The sequence below is a fragment of the Nylanderia fulva genome, unplaced genomic scaffold, assembly GCF_048542155.1.
Source record: "Nylanderia fulva isolate GAGA-0341 unplaced genomic scaffold, ASM4854215v1 Scaffold25, whole genome shotgun sequence".
Taxonomy (NCBI): Eukaryota; Metazoa; Arthropoda; class Insecta; order Hymenoptera; family Formicidae; genus Nylanderia; species Nylanderia fulva.
This window is the reverse complement of record NW_028190314.1, coordinates 2,514,297-2,537,885: the sequence shown is the minus strand read 5'-3', so window position 1 is coordinate 2,537,885 and position 23,589 is coordinate 2,514,297. Positions and strand designations below refer to the sequence as shown.

Genomic DNA, 23,589 nt, shown 5'->3' with positions numbered 1-23,589 from the left:
TTTTCTACAATATAATTATTATTATACATATATTTTATTTATATATAAGAAAATTTAAGGAAATACTATTTTATAATTATATATAATTGTAAAAAAAAATTACGTTTAGTACCTTTTTTAGTATAAAGAGATAATATGATGTCATGATTATATGATAACAGAATTTTGTAATGTGTATAATATACCTATATATTTGTATATATCCAAGTTTTTCTGTGATCGGTGAATTACATGTAAACATGCAACTGATTTTATATAATTACATATAAAATTATTTTTTTTACACAAAATTAAGAATAAAGGAAATAATATATAATTTTACAAATAAAGTTAAATTAAATTATCCCCAGAGGCTACAAAGTGCCAAAATCTGTCATTAATTTCAGAAAATAATTGTTTCACACGATTATATTTGTAATTAAACAGATATGTAAGAATCTAGTTTTGAGACTTTCGCGGCCATCATCAATGCAAAAAGTTTCCGGATGGATGCCGCGTGGTTTAACAGCGTAATGCCGACGTTTCGCAAACGTTGCAGTTTGCATCTTCAGGCCTGAGAGCTCCGATATTGAGCTTTCTTGGGTTATGGTCCTTATATATATATTATAGGAGGTTTTTCATCTACGAAAAAGTATTCCGTTATGACGCCGTCTAGTGGTGTGAGTGTATATTAAGGCTTAACAATTTCTGAACCAACTTCCCTGAATGAAGAATAGAACATTTCAACCAAGTCTTGACCAAGAATGGATACAACAGCAAAGACATTCATCGAACAACTGAAAGGCTGAAAAATAAAATCTCCAGTTCTACAAATATGAGTGCATCAAGTGAAAAAGAAGAAGAAGAAAAAGAAGATAAAAAATGGACGATCCTTCCGTATCTTCAGGGTACAATAGAACGCATTAGCAGGATCCTGGGTAAACACAATATCAAAGTAATTTCCAAACTTAAAAATAAGATTGCGCAACTACTTCTTAATCCCAAGGACCGGAGACCACACTTAGAAACATCAGGTGTATACAGGATTCCTTGCTCCTGCGGAAAAGTGTACATAGGAGAAACTGGGAGAAAGATCAGTACACGAATTAAGGAACACCAACGGAGTGCCAGGTACTGTCATTTTAGTCAATCAGCCTTGGCAGAACATTGGATGGAGACGGGACACTCGTTACAATACGACAAAGCAACCAGACTAGCCTCCTCGCAAAGCTATTTCGCCAGGAAACATCGTGAAGCCCTAGAAATTCTGAAATATCCCGACAACCTCAACCGCGACAAAGGTTATCAAACAAACCTTATTTGGCACACTGCCCTTAATATACACTCACACCACTAGGCGACGTCTTAACGGAATACTTTTTCGTAGATGAAAAACCTCCCATAATATATATAAGGACCATAACCCAAGAAAGCTCAATATTGGAGCTCTCAGCCCTGAAGATGCAAACTGCAACGTTTGCGAAACGTCGGCATTACGCTGTTAAACCACGTGGCATCCATCCGGAAACCTTTTGCATTGAAGATATGTAAGAAATTGCATTAAAATTTCTAAAATAATCTATGTTTATAAAATATAAATATATATAATAAATAAAAATCTAATTTTTGTAATACAAAAATAATTTAAATAACTTAAAAATATTTAAAATATGCAATATGTTGTGTAATATTTTTTATATTTCTATGCAACACAATATGTAAATATATAAATTATTATAAATATTTTAAGCATTATTAAAAATTTTCATGGATGTTTTAGATGCATTATGTTGCGCAATAAATTCACTATCGTGGAGATAAATGCATAAATAATTTTTCACTTTCTGCATCTATTTCCTCTCTTCGTTATCTTTGTTGCTTTTTTATGGCTCATTTACGAAAACAAGTTAATTACGATCCCGCAGCATTTTGCACTTCCGACATTAATTGTACACGATGTAGTTTCTTTATTTATTTTTTTTTCGATAAAAGAATAATTCGCACGATACTCAAAAAGCACAATCACTGTGGTAATGTTAACGAAGAGGACCTATATAATTCGCATTGTATAACGTAAGTGAATGAATCTATACGTTAAATCTAATGATAAATCTGTAAAATGCACTGTATTCGAAATCATGTTGCAGCTTTGCCAACTATTTTCGCATACAGGCGATTATATCTCGCAAGATGTAATAACAGAGATATAATATGCATAACATACGTATACTACAAATACAGCGATTTGTGCTACAATTTCCTCGCTTGATTCTCACCGTGTGAATAATAACAAGACGATTAAACGCAAACAATATATAGACATTTTCACTCTACATTACAAAATTCCAATTTTTATATAACATATTCATATTATCTTTCCATGCTAGAAGTACTATATAAATGGTACTAAACGTAAATATTCTGTTTACAATTATTACAATACATGTACATGTAATTATAAAAAGCAAATTTAAACAAATAAATTTAGATATCAAGTAATTAATAAGTATAAATAACACACAATATTTGCACAAGTTTTGCTGCTGCATAACTCTGATATCACATAAATTAATTATTTTGAAATAAAAATAAAAAATTGTTTAACTCACCGGTACGATGCAAAACAGAGATGTAATACAGCACACTGCTCTGTAAAATAAATATATATTTAATTTAAAACAATGTATAAAAATAATTAAAATAACTCGAAAAATAATTATGTTCATAATTAATAATTTTTTACTTCTTTTTTCTTAAATCAAGCAATCAATAGAAATATTACATAACATCCGCTAAAATTTTAGCATGTTAGTCGAAATTTATAATTATCAGCATTTTATCTTTTAACTTGAAGAACTGAATAATTCTTCAAAATATACTTAATATATAATCAATCCAAGATCAAGTAGGAATTTTGTCGAAATTGAAGTCTTAATAATTGCAGAATTTTTTTTAAGTTAGAGAGAATTTTCTCTTAGAATTTACCCTGAAAATCATGATAATCGTGGAACAATATGGTATTGGAAGAATTTTATAAGAGTTTCTCTGATTAATATTTACCATAATAGAACATGTTGATATCTACCACAATAAGATGTATAATATGTTCGATTAATTTTACTATGTACATATTAATATTTTTTTATTGTAATCAATATTAATCAGAAAACTTCTTATAAAATTCTTTCAACACCATATTGTGCACTGAAAAAAAAATGTGTTAACTTGTCTAAACCTTTCAACTAAATTACTATTTCGTAATTGAACATATATTAGTATTTATATATATTATATATGAGATTTAAATATTCTTATATATGTTCAATTATCAAAATAATATTTAATTGAAAGAGTTTAGTCAAGTTAACAAAATGTTTTTCAGTGCACCATTAACATGCATAATTTTCAGAGTAAATTCTAAACAAAAATTCTCTCCATGTATAACTATAAAACAATGTCTAATATTTATCTCTTAAAAAATAATAGAGAAATTAATTTTTACAATGATTGCAAATTAATCAAAGAATTCCAAGATTAAACTATACGAATGCTCGGAACCTATACACCCTGTATATCTTAGTGGCGCTTCGAAGAGCCTTGCGGGCGGTCCACAAAAGTTTGCCGATTTAAAGATCGCGAGGAACATAAATTGAAAGTAATGGGCGCGGCGTATGCACCAGCGTCAGGTCGAATGTCGACCGCGGCATCAGGCCCCAGTTGACCGCTCGCTGCGACCATTCTGACCCTGCGGCGCAAACGTTGTCCTCTCACGAAAGCCGCCGCGAGAGAGGAACCCTTTTTCCCCCTCTAGGCGATGCTCGCGCGTGTCGACTAATATACGCGTAGTACGATCTCCGAGCACGGCAGCTTGTAAGGCAACCTCATTTCATGAGCGTGCGTGACCCACGCATCTAGAATTTAGCCGAAGATATAAAAAAATACAGATAAAGAAAGACACAAAAAACGTACCTTATATAATATTCTATGATCTCAAATAAATTTGAGAAATTTACGCGTGATATTGGTAAAATTATAATTGAAAATTAAACAATAAACTAGGTGAATTAGATAGACATTTATAAATTTACTGCTCACTGTAACAATGTCAATCAAATATCAAATCGAATATATTATGTTTAACATTGCATTATATTGTAATATTGAGCAATTTTTAATTTTTTTATTCTTTTTGGAACAGAAAAATTAACATTTAATGTCATTGATTTTACAGCATAGTAAATAAGTATTTCAAGGATAAAATAAAAAGTTTTAAATGTAATATCACAAGATAACACGAGCAGGCAGTATTCTTATTATATAAGCACGATATTAGACTAATATCGGAATATAATTAGACGTAGGTATTGCTGTTTAGATTTCGGTTGATCGTAGAAAGAAAGAGAAGCAGAGGGATGGGAAGTAGTAGCCCTAGGCTCGATAAGGTGTTTCGAGCCCCAGGTGGTGGTCAACCACCTACTGGGACTTAAGAACTCTAAATTACGCGCGGACATGGGTTTACGTCTTCATTGGTTATAGCCAACGACCGGTCTCCGAGGAACTGACGTTATGTGGTTATTCTCGTATTTTTATTATTGATATTTCTCGCCTTTTTGCAAGTCCCGTCAGTTACGCGAACCATAACCGTGAAATATAGGCCCGGCAGTGGCATTCGAGAATCGTTGGATAATTATTTAGTTACGCCAGTTAACCAGAATAGATAGATGTGGAAAAATATACGTCGTGTTTTGTAATCTTTTTTTTTTTTTTTTTAATTGCTTAACACACTTTGAGTATTAGAGGAACTCTTTGCACAGTGAATATTGCTGTGTATAATCTTTTTATCATATACAATTTTAAACTTATTGAAATTTTTATTTCATTACACTCTTATCAGACTGCGAAACCAGCCTAGAGCAACATACAAAAGTTGAGATTATTTTGCGTGATACGTTCATCATGTTACACAACAGTTTTAATAACTGAAAAATTAATAAATAGTATATACATATACTATATGTATAAATAGTTATTTTGCTTCTGACTGGACATGAATATTATATTCAATTTCTTCAAATCTATTAAGTTTAAAAAGAATTTCCGTTATACATACATATATAACATGAAATATAAAAAGAAATAAAATTTTGGGGAAATACTAAAATAGTTCAGTGATTCGGTTGCAATCGCCCTGAGCCAGCAGGATTCTCTCGATCCGCGAGGACCTACACACATTTTTCTTAGAGACAGGGAGAGACGCCTTTAACATAACTTAATATCCTAACGCGGTTCAGTCATTTCCTGGTGGCCATATAGCCGTCCCTAAAGAGGGTCCCTCGGGAGAATTTTGTCAAAGGATCTTTATTCTACGTGAACGTATAATACACTATAGCGCCTCGGGCGGAAAGGAAATGTGATACGGAGTGAGTGTCGCACCGCGCAGAATTTCGGTTACGTACGATTGCATCGTGAACAAGTCGCCAGAACGACTTTTCTTCACTTCGCTAGCAAGGTAAAGAAAAAATGAGACGCAATGGACAAATTAAAAAAGTTCTGGATCTTCTTAAAACATGCAGCAAATATTGGAATAATAAGAATTTATTTAAACTTTAATTAATTATTTTATATTGAGATAATTATAAATGGAAAGAAATCAATAAATGTATAAGTGAGTAAATTCTTGCAAATCAAAATTTGATTCGAGATTTTAATAAAATTCTGACATTAAAACATATTATATTTTTGGGTTTTTTAAATAATCGTTTAACTTGTTGACAACTCTGTTAAAATAAAAGGCATGTCATTTAAAATCAGTACATATATTCTGTGTTAAGTCGCGGAAAATTAAAATGCTCATTAAATAAAATTTTAAATATATAAATTATAAACAAAAATTTATTCTTTGTTTAATATCAGAAGAGAATAAATAACAGATTTTTTTATTTGCACACATCTGATTATGATTGATAAAGTTTATATTTTAATTCAGTCAATATTTTATAAAATAATATTTTAAATAACTCTTTAACAGATTTGTACATTTATCGTGAAAAAATATGCTTTTAACTTTAAAATACAATCTTTAAATCTTTTGAAATAGTGGCGTATGAACTAAAATTTTCACATCTCGTATCCGTGAGAAATGATCTATCTACGAAAACGCAACAACGGTATATCATCATTAGAACAGATAAATTTGATTGCAGAAATTGCATTTTTTCCAGATATATTTAAGCTCCTTTTTAACTGCAACACGCATAAAAAGTAGGCGCCGCGAAAATATGCTTTTACGATAGAGCGAGTCATATCGGTGGTTTATCTTGCTTAAACAAAGTCAAATAATATGTGAAAAAAACATATCTGACTCCGGTCAACATATTTTTTAAAAACTTGGAAGAGTTAAAAGCAATAACATGTTTGGTCAACATGGAATTTCATATATTCTATTGTTTATTCCATAATAATAGATGTTAATTACTTATTTTTGATTCACACTTTAAATAGATACTTGATGAGGAAAAATATAAATCAATAAAATAATTTTTCTAAATTTATTTTATATTATCATAAGATCAATAAAACTTTCTGTATGACATATAAAAATTTTTAGATTATTAGAATATACTTCGGATTTATTTTGATCTGATTCTAAATATAAACGTTGCTAATCAAAAAATAAAAGATTAAATGTGTAAACAAGCATCGTACCATATAATATCTTTTATTATCGAGTTATTGTGATTTTTATCGATCACAATCAGATGATAATGAAAAAATCTGCTATATATAGCCACCTTTTTTAAAATTAAACAAGGATTAAGTTTTCATGATCAATTTATGTAACTTAAAATTTTATTTGATAAATCCTGTATATAATTTACCATTGCTTATCATTTAAAATTTAGTGATGCAGCGACATTGAAATAAATGACACGTTTCTTACTTAATCTAGCCTCTATCTAGTATCTATAATCGAGAGAAAATACGCAACATGCCTGGGGCACCCTCAGCATGTGTGATATTACCTTCACCATAGCAACAACTTTGATTGATGTTACGGATAGGAAAAATCTAACATCAAACACACATGATATTACGGTAATATAGGTTCACGTTGGCATAATATTTACAATTTCAATGGCCGTCGGCGCGACACATTGTCCTTCTCTTCGGCAGAATACGATTATATTTTTTGCGCAAGCTTTTTTTTTGAGAATTTCTAAGGAAGATCGTTGCGAAAAGACGACTTCACCGCTCGTTAAATAATGTCGATGAGTCCGCGAGGCAACTTGTGCAGAGACAGATCCTTTGGAGGGTTTCCTTGCTGATAATTACAAGGAGCAAAAACAATGGATCCAATCACGCGGCGGAACAATAGCGAAATACAACAATTGCGTATGGGACCCCCCATGAAGATACGCGCCCAACTAGTAATTGGACGTTGGTTCACGGGGAACCCTACGTGCCAAGTGTTCAAACCACCCTCTCTCTCTCTCTCTCTCTCTCTCTCTTACCCTTTCTCGCTAGATACTTGCATTGTTTATACGCTCGCCCGCCACGCGTTCTCTACGTGCATATTGTGCAGTTACACCAGCCGCATATCCGCATGATACGTGGTTAAGGACAAGCGTTTCTGGTAGTCCGACCATTGTTTCGCGAAAGAAGCACGAACCGCCGTTATTTCATTTGCCACTTCACGTGAGCTTCGCGGTTTACTCTACGACGAAAACACGAACAATATGCAAGTAATTGGATATTTTTTCCTCGCAAAACATAATTATCTCTTATTACATTATTTATTTTTTTAATTACGTTATTTATTTTTTTTTTATTACATTATTTTGTCTCTTTGCTTCTAAATTTGCATTATCTATTTGTTATATTACACTGTGCTTTATTGTGTTATACGTATAAAAAAAGAGCTAAATATAATTTAAGGAGTTAATCGAAATAACTCTTACAATTTCACAATTTTTGTTTGCCGTTTGTGGTTTAATAATTTGTTTTAACATGAATCGCAGTTGCGACAAGTGCCAATTTTAATTTGAAATCAAAATATCTCTCTATTTCCATTGCATATATATATTTTAATTGATACTTATTAAATATAATACAATATTGCATGTTTATTATAACGAATCAAACTTTATTGACATTAGAAAATGATTGCATATAAGCTTGTGGATTTCAAAGACATTTCCGCCGCTTATTTCTTCATGGAAGTAGTTATATCTGTACTGCGAAAGAGATATCTCATTAAAATGGACATTCGTGATTGACAGTCTCTGCTCATAAATGCTATTATGCACATGCGAATCACATAAATGATAATGATAGCTCGGCCATATTGATATATAAAAATGATTCTGCTTTAAATAGAAATTTGCAAGCTAACATTTACTCGTGTATCTTATATACGTTTTATTCGTAGTTAATATCCAATAACTAGTATATTCAATAGTATGGCTATCTAAAGATCGGCACGACGCGCTAATTCCAAATAAGTATAAGCCGCGTTCCTCTTTCGATTTATCGCTAATTTTGCTAAACCTGTTTCGCGAAACTATATATTACATCGTTTATTAATATCCATAAGAGTAGAGTCTAAACACTGGAATTATTACGTGTCACACCTCGATAATGGGCAAAAAAAGATTTGATAAGTGTAGGAAGCGTCTTGCGTGAATGATGAAAAATCACGAACTTTCCCCGAGATCACAGTCGCTAATTTTGTTCATCGAGTTTCGCAAAAGATCTGCGCCTCGCCCACTCTAACTCCAACTTTCGCGCCGGTCGATTTATATATTCCGCGTTGCAAGTTATACGATTTAATCTCGACCATTAGGGCGCAAAAACAACTCTTTTCATTGTAACTAATAGCGAACTTTCTCAAAGCTCGGATATAACCGCGGTATTTTTCTCCAATGTCTCGCGGACGTTTATTTCTCAACGAGACGAGACGAGGTAAAGCGCGCTTTTAAAAGGAAAAAGTTTTAAACTGCGGGAGCGTAAGAAAAACTCTTTTCTTTTAATTCCGGATAAATACATTGGCAAAAGGGCGATGGAGAGTGCCGTTCTTTGTCTTCGGTCGAATGGATTTGTAAAACTTTGCTGGTAATTGAGTATCTTTCTGTGCGTTAAATGAAGAAAGATTCTGCGAGGAAAAAAACGGCACGCGAAGAGAAGGTCTTGATAACACTTACACGAGACGGCTCCTCTTTCAATTTAATGTTCAAAACTTGCATTATTCTTTGCCAATCATGTACTCTATGTTTATATCAGTTTCAGCCAGATTTTCTCATGTTCAATTTCGCTTTCTCTCTCTCTTTCTCTTTATTTTAATTATCACTATTACATATGCGTGTTTATTTCATCATTATCGTTGTCGTTTGAAAATCTTCCAAATAAAAACTGTCATGTATATCCACTCATTATTCGAGATTAATTCCAATTTTCAGAGTTTTGTCTTATTTAAGTTTTGTCCTATTTAAGTAACAATGTTCACTTTATTCGAGTAAACCTGATTTGCGCACGGAAAAAAAGAATTAGCTACCATAGCTAAATTTTAGCTGTCCATATATTACAACCTGAAATTAGTTATCGTGCCTAAATTTTAGCTATGGTAACTAATATTTTTTAGCCATAGCTTAACGGAGAATGTTATAAATTTCATGTGTAATATATGGACAGCTAAAATTTAGCTATGGTAGCTAATTCTTTTTTTTCCGTGCGTATATACTATTTGTCTCTTCTCGCAAAAGACATTATTATAAATTGACACGCTTAATTTTAACGCAATCAATTGCAATTGCAAGCTGTAATTTACACAAATTTCACTCAGACAAATTATATATCAAATAAAGGCTCGAGCAACCCTCGAGATTGACGTACGCGCGGATGCGCACATGTCTGTGCCGAGTGCACAACCGGTTAATAAATAGATAAGTAACGCTCGTGTAGAGGTTGTACGCGGCAAACGCGAGAAGCATGTTACGACGTAACGGGGGCGGGATGCCGGGGTGTTTCGGAAATTTCGAGAGCTGCTACGATTCCACGGGTTCCAAAAAAACAAGGAGTACTCGGAGCGCAACTTTTCCATCGGCGGTATGCCCTGGGGGCGTAAAATCGTGAGGTCGGGAGCGGGTGAACCTCTCTGTTCCCGGCGACGCTGCCCACGTATATTCACGGCCCGGGGTCTGAGATTCGAGCCATCTGTCGGAATCCTGATTTTACATTTTCCTTCTCCTCTTCGTAAATAAATCGGACGGGTCTGTCAGTCGTGGACGCGCCAAATTCGCGTCCCGCTTATTTCGCGTTCGATCGCGGCGCGCTTATTGATTCGCCAAAGGCTTAATAAAATTGCTACCTCCCTACGATCTATACGACAAACGTTACGATAGATCGCGTAACACATTATTTAATGTGTGCGGAATAATCCTCGCTTCAAATACGACGTTATATAACGAACCGTATATATTCATCAAAGAAATCGAACGCTTATTGTTCCCAGCAAACACCGATATATAATTGTTACATTGCTATAATAAAACGGAATATAACAGATAATATAACGTGTACGTTACATGTAACATCCATGTTAGTTGTAATTTTTTACTCATAGATGTAACATTTTAATATAACATATATTACATTGCAGTTATATTGTAATTATATACCAACTAGCACATTGGTGTATATATTGATAAGTCAGTGCTATCTTGGGATATAATGACAATATAACTACAATGTAATATATGTAATATTAAAAATGTTACATCTATGAGTGGGAAATTACAACTACATATACGTTACATGTAACATGCTTAAATATATAACATTTATATACTGTGTTTGCTGGGTTATATCGTAGATGTTATTCACTGAAGAAACATTTTTATTTCTTGCGATTTAGCTCTTATATTCCCGCGAGGAACAGATAAGATATATAATATATAAGACAGGTGAAATATATCGTAAAAAAATATTAAAGTTTATTAAAACTCGTGTGACGCAGAATCCAAAACGTGAACGCGAGATTAAACGTTGAAAATAAAAAGTTAAGAATATATTACTTTTTCCCAAGATTTATGTCTGCGTTCGTTCAATTGTAACAATTTCTACCGCATACAACATTTGATGCGTTCTTGCGCGAAATTGTTGCGTACGACGTTGATTCGACAAGAATCGACTTTCTCTTTGCGTAAGAACACGAGACAAGATTTCGCGCTACCGTTCGAACACGCTCGAATCGACAGCATCCTTCTTTTGAGACGACTCTAACGCGCTGGCGGCGTCGAAGTTACAACAGATAATAATTACGTATAGCCAAAAATCGTGGGAGTTTTTGCGCACGCAATTTTGATGGAGAGATCTGGTACCAGCACTGTATGCCGTGCTCGTTCTCTCCTATCTTCTCTCTCTCTCTCTGTCTCTATCTTTCTCTCTCTTGTTTTCTCTCTCTCCTTCTCTCTTGTAACTTTGTCCGCTGAAGCGAACGGCGCCCACGAAATGTCTGAGGCACCATAGCCTCCGAACTTCGGTAATCACACGGTCCGGTGCACCGCAAAGCGAACCTACGCGCCGTAATCTCCGCTTCGTGGAAGACCGTTATTTGATAATTTGAAACAATAAATTAATAGCTCGTCAAACTCCGTTCTACGTTGTCGGCGTTGCGCTGGCGTTGGCGGCGAATTTAATGCACTGTGAGATATCTACACGAAATCCGCGGATAGAGAGAGAGAGAGAGAGAGAGAGAGAGAGAGAGAGAGAGAGAGAGAGAGAGAGAGCTTGAATTAAAGCGCTAGTGTGTACATTATTGAGCAGACCAGATCGTCACGTTGCATCCTACTGTCACTCGCAGCGTACGTAAGTAAAGTCGCAAAATGAGGTTCGAATTCGTTATCAATAACGTAGCTCGATTACTATTGTATACTTACATACGGCATAATCAATAATTATGATATTTTATTCGAATAATTTTTAATTACATTTTTTTTATATTTCGATCAAATTCTCTTGACATGATTTATGTATTATTTCGTTTTAATAATTGCATCATTCTTTAAGTTTACAAAAATTATACATTGTAAAATGAATGAACAAAGAGGCGTCTCTTCCTGAAACATGCTTTTGGAGCTATATTAAATTTGATTAGGAATGCTTCATGAAGCTACAGCAAATTATTCATCAATAAACGATAATAAAATTTAATATAGGTACAAAATTTAAATTTTGAATATCACGATCGAGAAAAGAATTAATGCTGGATGTACCTAGCCATGTTAAAGATAATAACCGGATAAAATTGTTTATAATCTTTTTTTGACGAATAAAATGTTTGTTCGAAAACAAAGTTATACAGTTAAAAAAAAATGAGAATTATTTGAGATTGATTGATCAAGTTTAACATGAAACTAAAACCGTAAACTTAATCGATAAATAAATTGTGAAAATTATAAAGATATAGGAAGCACGCGAATTATTCTCTTCCCTACGAAAAATCAATTCTATTCTTTCAAATAAATCCAAACGAGAAACGACAGATTTCGCCGCAGGATGTCAAGATCGTCGCGACCACAATCAGTCAGCGTGTCCCTCTCGGTTACAGCGTTCATACGTTCCATGAAAAACCCCTTGCTACCATCGTGGCAGAAGGATTAACGTAATAGATTAATACGCGTGGTTTTTCATTTTCTCAGTGCAAAGACGCGACGTCATTCTGCTCCAATAATATTGCGCGATAATATACACGTTGGAACATGAAACAAAAATCATGAAAATTCAGTTGAAAATGATTGTTACAGTCGTAAAGTTTTGGCCAAAGAGCGCGCGATTATAATATCGTCGTATAGAAATGACACAGGAATGGGATGACCATTCCGAGTACAGGAAACTGAAACGCATATATACCGTTACACATCAAGCTCGGTGGTTATCTAGTTATTACAACGCGAAGCGAAAAGGGATTGTTAAAAGCGCGATATTTTAACCGGTTTCTCAACAAGTTGCATATACGCGGAAAAGCGACTGGACTCAGCCTCCGTTACGAGTATCGATCACGCATTGTTATACGCAAAAAAGATATATATATATATATATATATATATATATATATATACACATATATATGTATATATCGATATGATGGCTACATGGGTAATAGCGCGCTGTGCCGTGTGACGACTCCTGTCCGACAGAAATCGTCTGGTATTGACACGTCGCTCGAAAAGTAACGAACGCTCGCGCACACGCGCGTGCGATGCACACAAACACACACATACGTACACACACGGCCGAATCCGTTGTTCAAAATATCGTAATTCTGAACGCGTTGCCGAGACCAGTCTAGGCCAGCTTTGACCTTTGTGCTGGTATACAGAGAATGAGAGAAAAAGAGGGAGAAAGAGAAAGAGAGAGGGAGAGAGAGTCTGTTACAACGATGAATTATACCCTCCAACCACTGTCGTGTAACAACAAAGCCCGGTTTCACTCGGTTTTTGTTCTATCTGTTGCTCTTCTCGTGTCTCCATCTTTCCATCTCTCTCTTTCTCTCTTCCACATTTCTCTTTCTCTATCTCTTTTTTTCTTCCTCACCCTCTTTTTTACTACGACTCGCCGAACCATTGTCTTCTGGAAAAAGATGAAAATGAGTTAATGTCGCGTCATGTGGCGCGCCACGCGCGGGAATGGAAAACATAACTCCATCGTGAACAAATTATTCAAAGCATCAGCGTAGCGGACAGTGAGACGACCGGCAAAAGCTATCGTGCAACGATTTGCACGAGCATAAAGCATACGAGTGTTTATAGATTAATGAGACATTTCAATATAAAAGTCGCAAGGCAAAGATTTACAAGTGTCTCGAGCAGGGTAGCTTCTCGAGAAAGGTATGACTTATTTCATGCAGAACATTCAAATAAAACTTGACACGAAATCAATAATTCGGTATATAGAAAGTAAATAGCTTAAAACTATATAGTCTTATAAATATATCCTGGATGTATCAATATTATAATATTTAATATTGATACATCTTAAATTGTGTGTGTGTTGTATTTATAGAAAATTAATATAAAATAAAATCGAGAGAATCAATCCTTATAATTTTCTGACGAAAATTTCGCATTCATATTCACGCTTTAATTATTAATACGAATCTCTTGTGAATTTAAAACTCAGTTCCAACAATCAACTTGATTATGAGGAGACTTTAAACTCTTCCTAATAAATTGCAACGTAAAATGAAGAACATTCTTTTTAAACTGGAATGTACCTAAATGTAATATGATTTTTACCGGATTCTGTGTTTATACAAATATTTTTAAATTCAGCGCATTTTTATTATAATCAATCACTTTTTTCGAGAGAGATATTTCCGGCTGCGATTTAAAGCGTTGTAGCAAATTTGCGGGCCGGAAAACGTCGTTGAATCGGCTGTACGATGGATGACGGTTAACAAAACGCGATTCAACAAAAGTCTAGACTTTGGCGGTTTCGCCGCTACGGGTCCACCCTCGCTTTTAACCATAGCGTAAGCGGCAACGATAACCTAGCATTTTATACGCAAGATCTATAGAGCCTAGGCAATAACGTTTAGCGATAATTCTAGGGTACCCGCGACCCCTCGGGCCTTACGGATGACTTATGCTTGCTGGAGTTATTTGGACTCCTCGGTGCATTGTGCGGCATTCGAAACCGCATGTACCTCTTGTTGCCATACACCACATATCGGTACCACAACACAACACAGTGCAACCGCGTGTTTAATACGCTATCAGGGTGTTTCGATCAGAATCGGATTTATTGATTTAAGAAGTAAATATATTTCTTAAGAAGTAAGTATATGCTCAGCAAACACCGATATATAATTGTTACATTGCTATAATAAAACGGAATATAACAAATAATATAACGTGTACGTTACATGTAACATCCATGTTAGTTGTAATTTCCCACTCGTAGATGTAACATTTTAATATAACATATATTACCTTGTAGTTATATTGTAATTATATACCAAATAGCACATTGATGTATTGATAAGTCAGTGCTATCTTGGGATATAATGACAATATAACTACAATGTAATATATGTAATATTAAAAATGTTACATCTATGAGTGGGAAATTACAACTAACATGTACGTTACATGTAACATGCTTGAGTATATAACATTTATATATTGTGTTTGCTGGGTGTATGTATGAAGTAAGTATAAAATCGTTTACTTTTACAACAAAATCGCTGACAATTTGCGTATAATTTTATACAAACTATACAACATATCGGCAGCTTTTTATCTTGTTTATTAAATTTCGTTAAACTTGAACATTTTCAATGATGATTATGTATATTCAACGCAATGCATGTATAGATACGGATGAATATTTTAATTTACCTTTGCAATTTCTGCGTAATAACATGTCTATAATAATAGTTTCTATTTTAAAGTTATAAGTTTTAATAGGATGTACATATATATACTGTATGAAATGACGATGATATATCAATCGCAGCAAAAAGTGTCTTTAGTATCTTACAATATTTTCATTACGAATACATAGCTCAATTTATGATACAAAAAAATAAATATGTTATGTATATATATATATCTATAAATTGCATAATTTAACTCTGATAAATATTGATAAATGTTATAATTAAATGTTGAATCGACAAATATAGATACTGCAGTCGGAGCACTTCAATTTTCTGCATATTAAAGTGATATAATGTGCAAACAATTCTCGTATTTGTATTTGTATATAAATCAAAACCGCGATAATCACACACTTCTTTTAACACATATAATTAAACAGCTGGCAGCTGTTATCCCCTTTACATTACATTCCACCTGACGTTTCGAGCGCGGTACCAGTTTGCCAGAGTGTATAATCAGAGATTTGCGTATTTCTAAACTAGACGAGCTTTAATATCCGCGTGTAATAAGAAGACGACACAACCGGAGCTTTCTTTCTCTCTTAAATGCGAGCGCGCTCGTTTATTCGATTCGCGGCGCGTTATAATCTTATCAATCAACCGAGCGGTGCAAGAGAGGCAGAAAGGCTTAAAAGCAATTTACCACTTCCGCCGGGCCTCCGACAGGGAGAGAACCTCCACCGACCCGCGACACCGGAGGCTGCCGCATCTCGCGTCGAGGTCCGCGCGATCCGAAAATCATCAGCTCTTCGTTATTTTGTATATAGCACAGCGGCGGAGCCGAGGGAGACCGCGCGCTCGCAATAAAGGTAATTGCAATTTAATCCAGGGATCGTCGGACAGGGGCCACAAAGTACGGCGAAAGGAAGACAATCTCTCGCAGCCAGAGGAGAGCCTGATCAAGCTGTGTAGCGCGCGTGTAGCTGTGACGAGCGATGCTGAGGGACCAAGGGAAAGAGAAAGAGAGATGCGGAGCGGTAATAGAGAAAATGAGATGGAGAATGGGGAAAGAGAGATAGAAGGAATGAGAGGGCGAATGAGAGAGAAAGGGAGAGAATGTCAGAGAAACGGAGGCACGGAAAGAGAGAGTTCATTGGGTTCTCCAGCCCCCTGGCGCAGTCCCGCTGGATGACAAGACGGGGATAGAGGACAGGTGCTACTGGCAAGCCTTTGATCTCTTCCGCGTTACACGCGCATGCTCTCACAAAAAAGGGAATTATCAAAATATCCCGACTGGTCGTGACTATCGCTCCGAAAGGATCGATGCAATTTCGGAGGCGACGACCACCGCGATGTGTTGTATCGTGTATTCGCATTATATGTTATCGAACGTAGAATTTTCATTTTTCTTGGAATCCAGTTATAATTTTATATTTCAAGTGACTGATTTATTTCATATCATTTTATTTTTCCTGCATAAAGAAAAAAGACAAGTGAATTCGTTATTACGGAATAAATACTTTTGTATTTATGTACATGTTAAGTTTCGCAGAAGTTTATTATTATATGTAACTTTTGAAGGATTTTCATTATATGACATATTTATGTGATTACAGTTAAATGAATATTTATTGACACAGTGAATGTGCAATTGTTATTATTATACATTCGCTATTATCGCTCCGTCATAAGTCATATTATATTATATGCAGTGTTTCTCTATCTATATTTTTATAATCATTATATTATCTTAATTGCTATCGGTTTTATGATATAGCTTGCAGAAATTAATCGACAATGCAACAAAATATTGCATATACAGCCCATTTATTTTGAAGTATTATGTGAATAACTCGCTTTTTTAGCTTTCCAAATAATACAGCTATCGAAGATGTCGAAATTACAGAGCGATTGCATAATAAATGCATAATAAATGCATAATAAATGAGACCATATTTTTGCCATTTTACAATATGTCCCTGGTGCATATATATATATATATGTGTGTGTGTGTGTGTATGTATACTGTTTTTTCCGACACGCTTTCCTTTTTATTTCAGTTCGCATAGTATGTCACTTCTCCATTTGTATTATATACACGATGACCCAATTTTGATGTGTATCGCGTGACATTGTACTCCAGAGTACTCCAGACAACGACGAGAATTTGCATACATATTTTATTTGTGTGTCGGTAATTTACAATTCTGACAGGTTTGGCATGTATATATCGAGTACCATGTTTTCCGTCAATGATAAAATTGTAAGATAAAATTAAATAATATATTTAAAGATTTCGAAATATTAAAAGTTTACACGCTCAGAAAAAGAAATTATTATTTTAACACATACGCTACATTATTTTTTTAGCGATAATAAATAATGACAATAAAAACTCTCTAAAAATTATCGATTTCAAATTTCAATCTTCAAATCACCATTCGTTTTTATCGATGCGAAATTATTTTGTATTTAAGTATATTATAAAATGTAACATTGCAAGAAGAACAGTTTATATTTATGCAAAATGCTACTGTAACATAAAGTTTTCAAACAAGTGCAAGGATTTTATAGCGCATCAACGTTACAAAGAGCCAATTATGTATATCAAAAAAACGAGGGCGAAAAAGAAGTTGTGAATACTTATTTAACAGTCCATTCTCACTCGGAAATTAGTTTGCAAATCAAATATTACGGTCGCGCTACACCAGCTACAATTTTTTGTATTTTCTCTAACAATCTTTTCTAGATCGTTAAATGCATAATTACAAATATATGAAAATTTTACGTTTTTTGTTCTTTATTCTACTTGAAAATGCTTTTACATTGTGTACTGCATTTTTAATATAATATATAAGTAGAGTATTTTAAACATACATAGAGAGATAAGTTTACATTCTCGAACATAGCGGCAAACTTGACTTTCGAAAAACATTCCAAGTTTTATTTACTTTTTATTTATGAAAATTGCACAATATGTTATACGAGATAGTCTTAAATGAGTTTCTTGTTAAGTTTGGTATAAAAATCTAAATAACGTTTCAATCGTGCAGGTATGTAAGAAACTTTGAAGTAACGGTACGCGAGTATGCACGTTGTTCCCGCGAAGCAAAATCATTCAGTGAGATTCCCAATGGACTTGAAAGCTGTTGACGACAAATCGAGGGTTAAAATGCTATCGGTAAATAGTGACCGGGTCGAGGGGGACGTTATATCAGATGGCACAGGGATTATAACCCTAATTTGAGCATCACACACTCGCGTGACGTCGTCCTTCAAATGGAGAAGTACTCTCGCTCCCATGTCTGACAACAATCAATCCTAGTTTAGAAAATAGACGATAAAAGGGATGACGGATTTATTCGCGGATTCACCGAAAGCTCAAGTCTTTTATAAGAGGATATTTCATAATGGGTATATCAATTTGACTGATTAATGTTCTCTAATTGATTATATTTATAATTATAGGGAAAGATTCACATTTTTATATTTAGAAAAACAATTAGAATTTTAAAAGAGCTATATTATTCTTGTTGAATAATTAATATTTTCAAATGTTTGTTTTTCAAGAGATAATCTTGAGATTTCAAGATATATTTTATCATGGACAGAATGTAATGTTTGAAATATAAATGGCAAATATATCAGAATCGTGAATTAATTTGATATCTATTTTATTGATTTTTATTGTTAATTTTATTTGTTTTATTATCAGACAAAATTGGATTCTGTTGTGGTTTGAAATTAATATATCTCTTTATAAATATTGTAGGATATGTTTACCACACATTTAATTGATATTTAAAATTTAAGTTTTTGATCGAATTAAATTGCATTTTATTAGATTTAAAATTTAAGTTTTAGATATAATATAAATAATATGTAATGTAAAATTGCACATTACATATACATATATATTGCAATATAATGAACACCTTCTCAAACGATTTAAGTTATGACGTGCTTCTTTATTCAAAACTAAATTTCTTCTCTTGTAAATCACAAACGATATTACTCACGCGATAATCCTCGCAATTTTCATTAATTGCAGATAATAACGTAGGGTTGATTTGATCAAATCACCGTGACCGAGATTGCCGTTGCACCGGTCAAAATGGTTTTTAGCTCGGGCAAGAAATCCTTCATAAATCACTTTGCACGAACATCCAAAATTCTTCTATAATGTGGGGAAGCAACCTCGGAAGATACTTGAAAGTGTCTAGCAGCGTTCTGTCTTCGTCGATGATCAATCTGTCCGCAAAGCGGAATAAAAGCGGTTCTATAGCGAGAGAAAAAAAAAACTTGCGTCGGCTAGCCAAAAAAATAATATCGACACGAGATATCATAAAATGAAACCGGTGGCATATAACCAATTCCCTTTCTTCTCAAAAGTCTATCTAGATGATGATGTTAAGAAAAAAATCTGTACAAAAACATTTCACATCATTTTACCTTAAATTGATTTTATTACTCTACTCTCGATATTTCATGAGTGATATTTGATTGTATAACGATATTTTAGGAAATTTTAATAGTTCAATTTTCCTAAGATTTGAGAAAATCTCACATATATACATTAGATTATTATTCTTTTATACTACATTATTTAAATTTATATCATACCGTAATAATTCTTTATACATACATAACAATATATCTATGTAATGAAGAATCACACATTACGTATGCATACGACATAGATTAAAATAATCGAGAATAATAATCTTTACTCTCGATATTTCATGAGTAATATTTGATTGTATAACGATATTTTAGAAAATTTTAATAGTTCAATTTTCCTAAGATTTGAGAAAATCTCACATATATACATTAGATTATTATTCTCTTATACTACATTATTTAAATTTATATCATACCATAATAATTCTTTATACATACATAACAATATATCTATGTATGAAGAATCACACATTACGTATGCATAGATTAAAATAATCGAGAATAATAATCTTTATAGAGCTATTGTTGCTTCTGGCAGCTCCCGCTAAACTCTTAGCCGAAAACCGTAGGCAAATTCATATTGTGGGCCATCGTAAAAGAAAGAAGCAGACGTAAAGTCTCGACGCGGGCAACCGTGTTGTGAAGGTCGGCGCGCACCTACTCGCTGCATACTCCGCGCATAGCCTAAAGGATAATTATAGTTTCGCGATCGACTTAAAAATTTCCGAGATTCTTGCGTCGACGTTCCTCGCCGAAAAGTATCGCCGGTGTGGGTGAGAAGGTGCCCCGAAAAGTGATGCCAGCGGCTGAGGAAGAGGGTGGCCAAAGTGAAGGGTTCGCCGAACAGAGATTAGCTGACTGCTTCGAGACTTTCGTGTTTCTTGGATCCCCAAGAACCCGTAGATCATGATAATTGTGAGAACAATTCATCGGGTAAATTTCACGCTAAGCGCTCCTCGATTCGTCGGCACGTAGATCCTCGTCCGGCCCGCTCCATTAATCACGATCTACGGATTCGCCGCTGTGTGACCCTTCCGGACAGCGTAGATACATCCGCTGCGTCCTTGAAATTTGAAAGCTAGACAAGAAAGAATGGCTAAGTCGATGTGTTTTTACTGGAAACTGGGCAATGAGAACTGTTCCGTAAGATATGTATGATGTTTGTATGTCCAGTAGATATCTTTTGTGATTTTTTATTCGCAGTTGCCATGCATTTTTATTATTCTAACTGCATCGAAAACACAGAGATGAAATTTAGAAAAATATGAGACACATAAAATTGTTAAAAAGATGTAAACATTAATCTGTGACTTATTTCTTCGAGCGTTAATGTTTATATGAATAATATGTCTTACATATAGTATATTCTGAACAAAATTCTAAAAGAGTTTTAATTGTGAATATTATCTCATTTAAATTAATGAAATGCGGTAATGCTGTTTAAAGAGGTGAATCGCGAATCAGATGAGTCTGGTGTATTATTGAATACAGTAAATTGATTAAATATGTATATTGTATTATACATATATTATATATATGTTATATACGTATATTTAAACATATAATAATTTGTCGCTCTTACAACATCACACAGTGACGATGGGCAGTCAGCTCCGTTCAATATTTACATTTAATGATATCAACAAATCATAGTGCTATTTGCGTAATTGATGCTGAAAACTGCTAATCCGACAGCATTAATTAATTGATGAAATCCAAAGGATAATCTGTATTTACATAAATAATAAATAGTCATAACGCGTGCACACGAAATATTACGATAGTCAGCAATGCATTAAAATTTAAATCGGTAAAATAAATCAGATATTCTATCGGCTTTGTAAAAAACAAATTTTCTATTGATTTTATATAGCGATTAATTTAAAATCATTAAATAAAAATATATAACAAAAATGTTTCATCAAATTATGGGCAAATGCTACATATTTTAAATCGAAAAATTTATCTTATTCCTTTGCATTAGTTTAATTGAATAAAATTGATATTAATACGCTTCATTAATTCGCCTTAACATTCTTCATATAATTATTTAACAATTAATTTGTTTATCATCATTTTATATTATTTGTCTAAAAATATAAAAGGATTGCAATGATGATGAAAAATACTTAAAAGAAATATTAATTTGCTATCGAAAGCGTATTGCGCGTTTCACGATAGTGAAAGCGCGCGCAAATGACCTAATGAACTCTAAAACAAACCTTAAATGCAGGTAAGAAGAAAGAGCTGTCATGCTGACGTCTTCTTCGTGCTCAAGTACTCAATTTACCGATACTTTCCTCGGACGCTTATGGTGAAAATCACTTACGGATCATAAGCGGAGAACCCGATGGTAATACGTGTTCGTACTAATAATAGGTCCTTTGTAAGTAGAGGGTAGCTCGTACACTAATAATTATCGTCATATGCCGCGTGGCAACGCCTTGGTGCGTTTATCGATAACGTTGTTATCTGACTGAAGATAACGAATATCATTGCACATATACCACGAATTTCATAATTTTCCCGCAGATTATCGAAAAATGCAATTCGTGGACGACGTTATCTAGATTACACTTTACGTGTAATTTTGCCAGTCACGAATATCATGTGATATATACATATATTTAAACACTTAAGTTTTATAAATATTTTTTGACAAAATCTAAACATTTCTTTGCGATATAAATCAAATTAATTTGTATGTTTTAAATGAGATAAGCAGGCGACAAAAACGCTTGGTTTATAACTGATTTTTATCTGATATTTATTTATATTTGAATGTTTAAGCAGTAATTATAAGGTACTTAATTTATATCACATTAAATTAATTGATGATAAACATGATTTTATAACAGTATCTTTATTTCTGTTACTCGAGTTCTTAACATTTTTTCTTTGTAACTGTAAAAATAATAAATGTGCTAATATATTTTAAATAATTTTTCAAATGCTTTTCTAATGCTTGCTATCAAGGAAGATCATTAAAACGTATGAGATAAAAATACGGGATTAATTCTCTTGTATTTAATCGTAATAATGAATATATATATACATATATTTCTTTCTCGAAAATTTTTTTACAATTTTGTAATTTTGAGATGTTTTGGTTAATGATTGTAAATAAGTATTTGCTATTTCGACATTCCAGGACAATGAATTGTCGAAGCGTTTGCGTTGTACAATTTTCCTAATTTAAAAATTATGTAATTTACTAAATATTCGCAAATAAGTTGGAATTTTTTCGTCGATTGTAACGTGAACCGAAGTGGTTTTCGCCAACCCAATGACGCCGCGACTGTGAGAATCGTGGGAGAAGCGCGCAAAATGCCGACGAGTCGCCCTGCGCTGTTTCGAAGGGTCTAAATACAACCCTAAAACTTGCAACCGACAGTCAGAGAGGAATGTATAATTACGGAGCATAAAAGTAACTATCGTCTACTCGCAAAGGCACTTTCGCGCGCGCATCGCGTTTTTCGAGGGTCATTGTACCCACGACGACTCTCGCAAATTCCTATCGTATCTCAGTCGGTTCGGGATGTTTGGTAATTTTTTCCTTGAAAACGGCGATATACAATATATATTGCAAAGAGAGCCGCAGTTTTTAGTTCTCCCGATAACAGTTATCAGAGACTGCCGTGCGGGATAAGGTGGATGAAAAAATGCAGAAACGAACTGTCGCGTTGTTTCGAGGGTGGAAGAGATCTCACAAATCAATGTGTAAAAGCAGTAATTTTTGAAATAACTCCGCAACATGACGCGGATGTTCTTTG

The 23,589-nt window shown here is 33.7% G+C and overlaps 1 protein-coding gene and 1 long non-coding RNA gene across 2 annotated transcripts; one reads left to right on the top strand and one right to left on the bottom strand.

Annotated features, from left to right (window-relative positions):
• The first annotated feature begins 814 nt into the window (after positions 1 to 814).
• LOC114940729 (uncharacterized) lies at positions 815 to 1,336 on the top strand. The gene has a single exon (XM_029315477.1). The coding sequence runs from the start codon at positions 815 to 817 to the stop codon at positions 1,334 to 1,336; it is 522 nt and encodes a 173-aa protein (XP_029171310.1).
• A 15,434-nt stretch (positions 1,337 to 16,770) lies between these two features.
• LOC114940717 (uncharacterized) lies at positions 16,771 to 22,254 on the bottom strand. Its single transcript, XR_003821522.2, has 2 exons — positions 22,039 to 22,254; positions 16,771 to 20,894 (listed from the first exon to the last, which is right to left on the bottom strand). It is a non-coding gene; the product is annotated as an uncharacterized LOC114940717 (long non-coding RNA).
• Between the last annotated feature and the right edge of the window lie 1,335 nt (positions 22,255 to 23,589).

What these genes read in the sequence shown, in the direction of transcription:
- LOC114940729 (XM_029315477.1), top strand. Translation starts at nt 815, where the DNA reads ATGAGTGCATCAAGTGAAAAAGAAGAAGAAGAAAAAGAAGATAAAAAA.